Below are 12,203 nucleotides of genomic sequence, written 5' to 3' on the forward strand. Positions count from 1 at the left end.
ATGGGTTAAATGTAAAATAATGTATAAAAGCCGACTTTCCCTCGATAGACGATTCTGTAGTTTCCTCGGCGCCAGAAATAAACGACTGCGCCACCTGTTCCTGGAGACGTCGCTCGCTGGAAATGAACTTGTTTGTCAGTAACGTTCTCAGTCGTGACTACAAAAATAACCGGCAAGCAAACCCGGGGACCGGCCTGGAAGCGGTCACAATAGTAAACATTCCCCTGTCAGACACCTACGCGGCGGGTAATTAATGGAGCAGGAATCTGGCGAGATCTGTCGGCGTGGGCTTCACTCTCTCACGTTTTATTAATGAACATATTTTAGCAACTGAACAAAATGTCTTAGAAAATAGGATTCCACGATGCGGAGACGCAGCATCGCCGATGTGGCCAATAATCTCGGAAAACACGCCGGCAGTCGTCATAAACAGCAGAAACCTTACACTTTGTGGGGGGGCCTGTACTCATTACCGGGTAAAATGTTCACACTTTTTACAAACACAAATAAAACCTGAATTATAAAAATCTAAAAATCCCCTTATCCCCCCATACCCATGTATTTGATAAAAGTAGACCCCGGGCACATTATGAAAATGCCACCCAGCACTTTACACTCATGGGCGGCTTCATGCAAATTTTGTATCAAAATGTAACTTTTTGTAAAAATTGCACAAACATTTTTTGATAAAAGCCTGAACCTATTCTTGAATACAAGTTTCTTTCTTCCTGCTCTTACTTGCAATATACCCAAATCGTCCTGCTCCCTGACTTATTACTGGAACTGCACCCTGAATTTTGCATCTATAACTTTGACCCTGGTATCATCTGAAAACTACGATTCTGACCCTCATTTTGTAAGGACACAAGGGAAATGGTAACAGCCAGTTGACACTTATTCATACATTTTGCAGGAGGACTAACAGAGGAACGGCACAACGCAGAATTCTAAAAAAAACTTCCCCCAGAATTTTTATTTCATGGGGTATACAAGTATTCACTAAAACAGACATGTCACGGGAGTGGACATTGCAATTGCACCCCGACAAGCAGCAATAAAAATTAATAAAAAATAAATGAAAAATCTCTAAGGAGAGAGATCCCAACGACAGGACCTCTAACATTTTATGCTGGATCCTCGATTGAGATTTTTGGCCCATAGCATAGTGCTAGGTATAATAATATATGCTACACACCATAGAGGCAGGTTTGCCATAGGTCCAATAGGACATAAGCCCATAGGGGAACGCATGATGATTTTGCTATTAGACCTTCCCCTCCCTCATGAGTGCGGATAAGGAGCAGCCGGGATCAGAGGCTGAAACATGAACAGCGCAGGTGAGCTCACCTTTAGTGTAGTGAATTCATATGGCTGGTAGCCCTTGAAGCTTTCATGAATGGCGGCCATTGTGTGGGACGTCTTCTCCCAAAAGTGAAGTAGTGTCGTCTGTCAATAAAAGTCAACAAAAAGGAAGAGAGAACAAGGAATGAGAAAAAATACCCATAAAATAATTTATGGTAAACTCTGCAAACAAACAAAAATAAACAGTATTAATGATCAATCAAATCAGATATTAAAAGGAAATATTTGTTACAGGTCATCCCATTCAACATGACAGAAACAGGGTCAGCTCATAAATGCCTCTATAAGGCTTTGTTCACATCTGCGTTGGGGTCCCGTTCTGTCGGAGGTTTCCGTCAGAACAGGACCCTGAACAGACACAAACTGACACGAACGGAGACCAGAGGTTTCCGTTTCCATCACCATTGATTTAATTGGTGACGGATCCGGTGCCCATGGTTTCTGTTTGTGTCTGTTGTGCACCAGATCCGTCGTTTTTAAGGAAGAAATAGCGTAGTCGACTAAGCTATTGCTTCCGGCAATACGACGGGTCCGATGCACAACAGACACAAACGGAAACCATGGGCACCGGATCCGTCACCAATTAAATCAAGTACATGTCCGATGAGACAAGAATCAGTCAGTTGTAACAACCATTTGGTTACATTTATAACTGACGATCAATTGTTTATTATGGTCGAAATCGTCCACTTACAGAAGTTACCGATTAGACGATAATCAATGAAATCCTGCCCTCTATATACAAGAATATAAACTACTATAATACTGCCCTCTATATACAAGAATATAACTACTATAATTCTGCCCTATATACAAGACTACAACTATTATAATACTGCTCCTATATACAAGAATATAACTACTATAATACTGCCCCCTATATACAAGAATATAACTGCTATAATACTGCTCCTATATACAAGAATATAACTACTATAATACTGCCCTATATACAAGACTACAACTATTATAATACTGCTCCTATATACAAGAATATAACTACTATAATACTGCCCCCTATATACAAGAATATAACTACTATAATACTGCCCCTTATATACAAGAATATAACTACTATAATACTGCTCCTATATACAAGAATATAACTACTATAATACTGCTCCTATATACAAGAATATAACTACTATAATACTGCCTCCTATATACAAGAATATAACTACTATAATACTGCCCCCTATATACAAGAATATAACTACTATAATACTGCTCCTATATACAAGAATATAACTACTATAATACTGCCCTCTATATACAAGAATATAACTACTATAATACTGCCCTATATACAAGAACATAACTACTATAATACTGCCCCTATATACAAGAATATAACTACTATAATACTGCCCCCTATATACAAGAATATAACTACTATAATACTGCCCGTATGTACAAGAATATAACTACTATAATACTGCCTGCCCCCTGTATACAAGAATATAACTACTATAATACTGCCCCATATATACAAGAATATAACTACCATAATACTGCCCCTATATACAAGACTATAACTACTATAATACTGCTCCTATATACAAGAATATAACTACTATAATACTGCCCCCTATATACAAGAATATAAATACTATAATACTGCTCCTATATACAAGAATATAACTACTATAATACTACCCCTATATACAAGAATATAACTACTATAATACTGCCCCCTATGTACAAGAATATAACTACTATAATACTACCCCTATATACAAGAATATAACTACTATAATACTGCCCCTATATACAAGAATATAACTACTATAATACTGCTCCTATATACAAGAATATAACTACTATAATACTGCCCCTTATATGCAAGAATATAACTACTATAATACTGCCCCTTATATGCAAGAATATAACTACTATAATACTGCCCCCTATATACAAGAATATAACTACTATAATACTGCCCCTATATACAAGAATATAACTACTATAATACTGCTCCTATATACAAGAATATAACTACTATAATACTGCCCCCTATATACAAGAATATAACTACTATAATACTGCCCCTATATACAAGAATATATCTACTATAATACTGCCCCCTATATACAAGAATATAACTACTATAATACTGCCCCTTATATGCAAGAATATAACTACTATAATACTGCCCCTATATACAAGAATATAACTACTATAATACTGCTCCCTATATACAAGAATATAACTACTATAATACTGCTCCCTATATACAAGAATATAACTACTATAAAACTGCTCCTATATACAAGAATATAACTACTATAATACTGCCCCCTATATACAAGAATACAACTACTATAATACTGCCCCTATATACAAGAATATAACTATTATAATACTGCTCCTATATACAAGAATATAACTACTATAATACTGCTCCTATATACAAGAATATAACTACTATAATACTGCTCCTATATACAAGAATATAACTACTATAATACTGTCCCTATATACAAGAATACAACTACTATAATACTGCCCCCTATATACAAGAATACAACTACTATAATACTGCCCCCTATATACAAGAATACAACTACTATAATACTGCCCCCTATATACAAGAATATAACTACTATAATACTGCCCCTATATACAAGAATAACTACTGTAATACTGCCCTATATACAAGAATATAACTACTGTAATACTGCTCCTATATACAAGAATATAACTACTATAATACTGCCCCCTATATACAAGAATATAACTACTATAATACTGCCCCCTATATACAAGATTATAACTACTATAATACTGCCCCCTATATACAAGAATATAACTACTATAATACTGCCCCTATATACAAGAATACAACTACTATAATACTGCCCCCTATATACAATATATCTACTATAATACTGCCCCCTATATACAAGAATATAACTACTATAATACTGCTCCCTATATACAAGAATATAACTACTATAATACTGCCCCTTATATGCAAGAATATAACTACTATAATACTGCCCCTATATACAAGAATATAACTACTATAATACTGCCCCTATATACAAGAATACAACTACTATAATACTGCCCCCTATATACAATATATCTACTATAATACTGCCCCCTATATACAAGAATATAACTACTAGAATACTGCCTCCTATATAGAAGAATATAACTACTATAATACTGCCCCCTATATACAAGAATATAACTACTATAATACTGCTCCCTATATACAAGAATATAACTACTATAATACTGCTCCCTATATACAAGAATATAACTACTATAATACTGCCTCCTATATACAAGAATATAACTACTATAATACTGCCCCTATGTACAAGAATACAACTACTATAATACTGCCCCCTATATACAAGAATATAACTACTATAATACTGCCCCCTATATACAAGAATATAACGACTATAATACTACCCCTATATACAAGAATATAACTACTATAATACTGCTCCCTATGTACAAGAATATAACTACTATAATACTGCCCCCCATATACAAGAATATAACTACTATATTACTGCTCCTATATACAAGAATATAACTACTATAATACTGCTCCTATATACAAGAATATAACTACTATAATACTGCCCCCTATATACAAGAATATAACTACTATAATACTGCTCCTGTATGCAAGAATATAACTACTATAATACTGTCCCCTATATACAAGAATATAACTACTATAATACTGCTCCTATATACAAGAATATAACTACTATAATACTGCCCCTATACACAAGAATATTACTATAATACTGCCCCCTATATACAAGAATATAACTACTATAATACTACCCCCTATTTACAAGAATATAACTACTATAATACTGCCCCCATATACAAGAATATAACTACTATAATACTGCTCCTATATACAAGAATATAACTACTATAATACTGCTCCTATATACAAGAATATAACTACTATAATACTGCTCCTATATACAAGAATATAACTACTATAATACTGTCTCCTATATACAATATAACTACTATAATACTGCCTCCCTATATACAAGAATATAACTACTATAATACTGCCCCTATATACAAGAATATAACTACTATAATACTGTCCCTAGGTACAAGAATATAACTACTATAATACTGCTCCCTATATACAAGAATATAACTACTATAATACTGTCCCTAGGTACAAGAATATAACTACTATAATACTGCTCCCTATATACAAGAATATAACTACTATAATACTGTCCCTATATACAAGAATATAACTACTATAATACTGCTCCCTATATACAAGAATATAACTACTATAATACTGCTCCCTATATACAAGAATATAACTACTACAGCAGTGCTCTTCACATATTAATAATGAATAATAAACATTGATGGCTGTAATTACCTGATATGTAGTCAAAACATGAGATAACAGATTGCATCTACTGGCTCGTAGAAGATCGACCTTTTCACATACGTCGGTTTTCAGCCTATCAAAAGCAGTTTTGGTATGACGCACTTGTGCCTGAACCTGAAGGGGAAAGCAGAGAAAATTTGATATATAAATTCTCTAGTCATAAATACTGTACATTCCCTTTCATTTGTCACAGACGTTTATCAAACAAACAAACGAAAACTGTAAAACAGGAGAGTTCTTTTTTATTAGGACTTCCTATGGCACGTTTGATTTGAACCCCCAATCAGCCGCTCACAATATGACTTCTGAGGTCTGGGGGAAGGGCCGGGCTTTGCTAGGCTTGCCTGGTGTCCATAGCTGAGCAGCAGAGGAAGGTTCCTGCTGCAGCAAGCTGCCTCCCAGCCATGGACAAAGCAACCTGGGCCTGTCATTCTTTCCTTAAAAACATGTTTCAGATGCACTAGCACAGGAGAGAGAAACAGATAAATATAGGGGAGAAATTATTAAGACAGGTGTGCCGTTTGAAAATTTTCCACGCCAAAAAAAGTGGCGTAGAAAAGTTAATATATTCTCCCCTTTGACTTCGCATATCACAATCCAAAGGATGACAAATTTGATCAAAAAAAAGGAGGTGGAAATCAAGATAAAAGTGTAAGTAATATTTTTTACAGTTTCATTGTAGTAGCCCTTTAAGATTTTTATACTAACCCTATATAGGACTATACTATATATCAAATAGAAAAGTAAGTGTTAGTACAAGTCTAATGTCTATAATGGCTCTCAAAAACGTTTGCTTCTGATAAAACTTCACTGGCTCTTTAAGAGGGACAGTCCACAAAGCGGACAGCACGTAAACATTTTGCTGCAGGGGAAATGTATTACACAATGCCCAACTACATCAATGTTAGACTATGTAATACATGGCTGGTGCACGTCCTTCAGATCAAAAAGCAGCTGTTTGCAAAAGCTTTCTGCTCTGACTAATAGAGGGGAGTCCCAAGTATGGGACCTATAGGAGGTCTATATGCCCGAATAGAACATATGGACAGAGGAGGATCCCCTTTATAGTGTAAGTTCAGTAGTGAAATTACAGTGTGGCTTAGGTCTTACTATGACTACTGGGAGAGGCTGTGATCGCCAACAAGGGGGCTCTGCTGTGACTACTACGGAGGTCTAAATAACCAAACCGAAAAAGCAACATGAATCACTATAACCCAATATAAAATAAATAAAGTACATATAAAAGTTCAATGGGTTGATTCAAGGGTGTTAAACCCAAACAGCATTACAACTGAATATATGAGACCGAAAAAAGAAAATAAATGCTGAGACACGAAAAGATAGTCAAAAATACAGAAATACTTTATTGACATGAGATAAATAGTACAATAATGATTAAAAATCCATAGACCAACAGTTAAAACACGGAAGCTCAACTGGGAATTACCCAAATATACACAAATAACTGAAAAGGTATGTGTGGGTTCCCCAATCGAAATGGTATGTATAACTAGTGCAGGTGACCATGCTTGACTATACTCTAAGTTTGTATGTAATTAAATCAAATATATGTCAAAAGTCAGCTAGAGTAAGCAATTCAAACATATGCAAATCTGGTCCAACGGCACAAAGTGAACATGAAATGGACACAAATAATGACCAAAAGATTTTCAAACAGTAAGTAGTATTTGGATTGAAGTACAAACAAACATACTGGACACCACATATATACTGTGCATGCAAGATGAATAAACATGCATAGAAGGAGGTAGAAGAGATATATGTTAAACAAGTAAATAGAACATGATGTGGAAGTCTAACATACCCATGGTGAAGAACGGGAAGAGCCACAGCTGAGATCCACCCCAACGCGCGTTTTGGCACAAATGCCTTTGTCACCCCCGCGTCAAAGAAGTGCCTGTCACTTCTTCAGACGTAAATGGAGCAGTTTTCCATGGACTCCATGGAAAAACAGCTCCATTTAACGTCCGTAATGGACGCAGCAAAAAGTGCCTCAACATGCCATTACGCCTGAAATTACGGGGCTGTTTTCTCCTGAAAACAGCCCCCATAATTTCAGCCGTTACGGACGCTGCCGTGTGAACATACCCTTACTAGTAGGGGTGAAGAGGTAATTACCAAGTGGAGCTCTATTCTGACTTGTAGGGGAAGGCTACACCTCAAGTAGCGTGTAAGGCCAGGCTTGTACATCAACAATGCAGAGTGGACCCAGCCCTAAAGCGCGTTGTTCTGACTCCTGTCCACACCCTACAAGCTACAACAACCTGTCAGCCTCTTGACATTAAAGAGGCTCTGTCACCACATTATAAGTGCCCTGTCTCCTACATAATCGGATCGGCGCAGTAATGTAGATAACAGTGGTTTTTATTTAGAAAAACGATCATTTTTTTAGCAAGTTATGAGCAATTTTAGATTTATGCTAATGACTTTCTTAATAGACAAGTGGGCGTTGTGAAGAGAAGTGTATGACGCTGACCAATCCGTGACCAATCAGCGTCATACACTTCTCATTGTTCCAGCCCAATGTTACAGTGTGATTGTGCAATGAAAGAAGCTGGGCTGGAACAATGAGAAGTGTATGACGCTGATTGGTCACGGATTGGTCAGCGTCATACACTTCTCTTCACAACGCCCACTTGTCTATTAAGAAAGTCATTAGCATAAATCTAAAATTGCTCATAACTTGCTAAAAAATGATCGTATTTCAAAATAAAAACCACTGTTGTTATCTACATTACAGCGCCGATCCGATTATGTAGGAGATAGGGCACTTATAATGTGGTGACAGAGACTCTTTAAGGCTGAGTCACCTGCTGACGGAATTGTGGGACAGCAGTAGGGCATAGGAGTTGCCGGCAGACCTTTGAGCATATAACCAGAATGCTCCTGCTTGTAATGGGAATGCTTCGGATTACAGACGCCTTTTATGGAATTGCTATTTATGCAATTCCCTTACACACTAACTTTTTAATCGGTGGATGTGATCGGAGAACAACAACCTTCCACTAATGCTAGAAAAAGACAAAACAGAAATAATTTTAAATCCTTTACGAGGAAATAAAACAACAATAGCGTCTCTACAACCACAAGGACGACTCAAACCCTTCTCTGCCTCAACAGGGGACAGCAACATCTAATCCATCCAAAAATCAGCAGCCTATGGCCTGGCGCAGCCTGCCAACGCCATGCCCGTGTTCTATGTCAAATCCGATCATGGACTTGCGATGCCAAATGCTGTGCGACCAAATGTTCCCGTGATGAGGACAGGATGCTGGAGCACTGGGGATCAATCCAGATCTCTGCCGAAAATATAGGGAGGATTTCTGGCACAGATTCGCCATGCAAAAAAAAAGGGTTAGGAATTAGATAAAAGTGAGACCTTGAAAGAACACGACTAAATGGCTGCACTTATTACCGGAGGAGACTGAAGACGCGAAGTACGTGTTATTAAAGGGATATCACACTAAAAGATGCCAGATTATTAATATTCTGGATTATATGCAATATAACGTGGACCGGACAAATACAGCAGCAGATATTATATACTCCTTTAACACAACCCATTTATAAATATAAAAATCAGCTGTCTTTCTAAACACAGCAAGGGTATGTTCACACGCACTAATTACGGACGTAATTCGGGCGTTTTTGCCCCGAATTACGTCCGAAAATAGCGCCTCAATAGCGTTGACAAACATCTGCCCATTGAAAGCAATGGGCAGACGTTTGTCTGTTCACACGAGGCGTATATTTACGCGCCGCTGTCAAATGACGGCGCGTAAATGGACGCCCGCGTCAAAGAAGTGACCTGTCACTTCTTGGGGCGTAATTGGAGCCGTTATTCATTGACTCCAATGAAAAGCAGTGCCAATTACGTCCGTAATGGACGCGGCGTTCAAGCGCCTGCACATGCCGTTACGGCTGAAATTACGGGGATGTTTTCAGGCTGAAACATCCCCGTAATTTCAGCCGTTACGGACGCCCTCGTGTGAACATACCCTAATGGGTAGAAAGCGGTCAAATCACCGGTGGGTGGGTGGGTGGGTGGGCCAGTCTCAGAAGGCAGCATGAAGTCGCTGACAGAGCAAATTTTGGAGTTAATGGGGTTCTCTGCTTTGGACACTCTACTTTTAAAAGGGTACCTGGTCATTAAACTGATCACAAAGTGCCCACTGCTGAGACCCCAGCGATCAGCTGTAATACATTGAAAACCAGTCCGTATGTGTTCAATTACCCTGCAGCGCCACCACAGGGGTAAATCAATCATTACACAGTGTCCATTCATATCAATGTGTTGTCTGTGTAATCCAGGACAGGACTGGTCCTCCAGAGACGCTCCATGTAACCGTTCTCCACCCTGACTAAGAGATGGGGATCCTGAACAGAGGACCCCCCCCCCCTCTTTTACTCAGAATTCTCTAATAGGGTGTATGGAAATGGGTTTTCTAAACTGGACGACCCCTTTAAAGAGGCTGTCACCAGATTTTGCAGCCCCTGCTATTGCAGCAGATCGGCGCTGCAATGTAGATTACAGTAACGTTTTTATTTTTAAAAAACGAGCATTTTTGGCCAAGTTATGACCATTTTTGTATTTATGCAAATGAGGCTTGCAAAAGTCCAAGTGGGTGTGTTGAAAAGTAAAAGTACAACTGGGCGTGTATTATGTGCGTACATCGGGGCGTGTTTACTACTTTTACTAGCTGGGCGTTAGGAATGGGAGTGTATGATGCTGACGAATCAGCATCATCCACTTCTGTTCGTTAACACCCAGCTTCTGGCAGTTCACAGACACACAGCGTGTCCTCGAGAGATCACGCTGTGACGTCACTTCCTGCCCCAGGTCCTGCATCGTGTCGGCCGATGTGTCCTCGCTCGTCCGACACGATGCAGGACCTGGGGCAGGAAGTGAGTGACGTCACAGCGTGATCTCTCGAGAACACGGCTGTGTCTGCACTGCCAGAAGCTGGGCGTTCTGAAGAGAAGTGGATGATACTTCTATACACAACGCCCAGCTAGTAAAAGTAGTAAAAACGCCCCGATGTACGCACATAATACACGCCCAGTTGGACTTTTACTGTAAACACGCCCAGTTGTACTTTTGCAAGCCTCATTTGCATAACTACAAAAATGGTCATAACTTGGCCAAAAATGCTCGTTTTTTTAAAATAAAAACGTTACTGTAATCTACATTGCAGCGCCGATCTGCTGCAATAGCAGATAGGGGCTGCAAAATCTGGTGACAGAGCCTCTTTAAAGCAAAGGATTTTTTTTCATTTTTCTCCAAGTATTTGACGTTGATGTAGCTCGTTTAGAGCATGTTGAACTTTTATTTAATAATAATTAAAAAAAAGATATACAGTACTGTACAAAAGTTTTAGGCAGTCGTAGCTTTTACTGCTTGATGGACGCGGTAAATTCGAAACCCCCCCAAAAAAATGGCGTAATCCTTGTTTTCTGACTATTTTGCCCCACAAATATTTTTTTTTGCAGTTTCCGAGTACATTATATGGTACAATAAATGGTGCCATTAAAAACTACAACTTGTCCCGCAAAAAACAAGCCCTCATATGCCCATGTTGACGAAAAAAAAAAAAAAGATGGCTTTTGGAAGGCGGAGAGGAAAAAAACGGTCATCTTTTTCGTTAAACTTGTTTTATTTTTTTTTGGTGTCCTGCGCTTCTACATTGTCAATCTCTCCAGTAGTCTGACACTATCCAATTACTGTGGACCATGTCTGAGGAGCTTCTCATAGAAAGAACGGACATCTCTCACATTGTAGCATCGGTGTGTGGGCCGAGAGCAAGACAAGTGGATGCCATCCGCCAGGTGATCACTAGAAAATATTGTGGTCATGTCTATCACCAGATCCACAGCCCCTCTACCGCTTCTGGCTCACATTTTGACGCCACAGTTAGAGGTCGCGAGGTCTTTATGATTGTGGAGAGTGGCGGTCCATACCCAGTTGTGAATGCAGAAGTTCATTTTCGGCGGCATCTAAAACCAAGTTCAGGTGGATATAGTCAACTGAGGTAGTGGTGGATTTTTACATGGGAGGGAATAAGAAAGTTTTTGTTAAAGGGACACTTTCGTTACAAATTTATACATATTTTTTTCAATATTACCAAGCTATATGTGAAAATTATATGAATTTTTTTTTTTTTATTGGGCGATTGGTTCTCAGAATATAGTTTTTTTAAAAGTTTTCCATGTAAGCTCCTTCTTGTCCTGTCCCTTTAAATTCCTCTTTTGTATGCACTGAGAGGATCACTAGCCGACCAGCAGTTGGACCAGGGAGGAGTGAGGGGTGGTGACTTACACCTCCCCTATTACTACCCTGCTACCTACCATTCAGGAGTTTTAACTCTTTTTCATTTCTTCTAGAGAAGAACAATGTTTTGCATTTAATTTTTACTTGCGT

General features: G+C 38.3%; 1 protein-coding gene across 5 annotated transcripts in view; it reads right to left on the minus strand.

The window, feature by feature from the left end:
• The window catches only part of ICA1 (islet cell autoantigen 1), an 81,422-nt gene that overhangs the window by 25,023 nt on the left and 44,196 nt on the right, over nt 1–12,203 (minus strand). For all 5 annotated transcript variants that reach the window (XM_075827756.1, XM_075827752.1, XM_075827754.1 and 2 more), the window contains 2 exons: nt 5,753–5,878; nt 1,348–1,446 (listed from right to left, as the gene is read on the minus strand). In XM_075827756.1, coding sequence (XP_075683871.1) covers nt 1,348–1,446; nt 5,753–5,878 — 225 coding nt within the window. The remainder of the gene's footprint in view (nt 1–1,347; nt 1,447–5,752; nt 5,879–12,203) is intronic.

Source organism: Rhinoderma darwinii, chromosome 5 (genome assembly GCF_050947455.1).
Source record: "Rhinoderma darwinii isolate aRhiDar2 chromosome 5, aRhiDar2.hap1, whole genome shotgun sequence".
Taxonomy (NCBI): domain Eukaryota; kingdom Metazoa; phylum Chordata; class Amphibia; order Anura; family Rhinodermatidae; genus Rhinoderma; species Rhinoderma darwinii.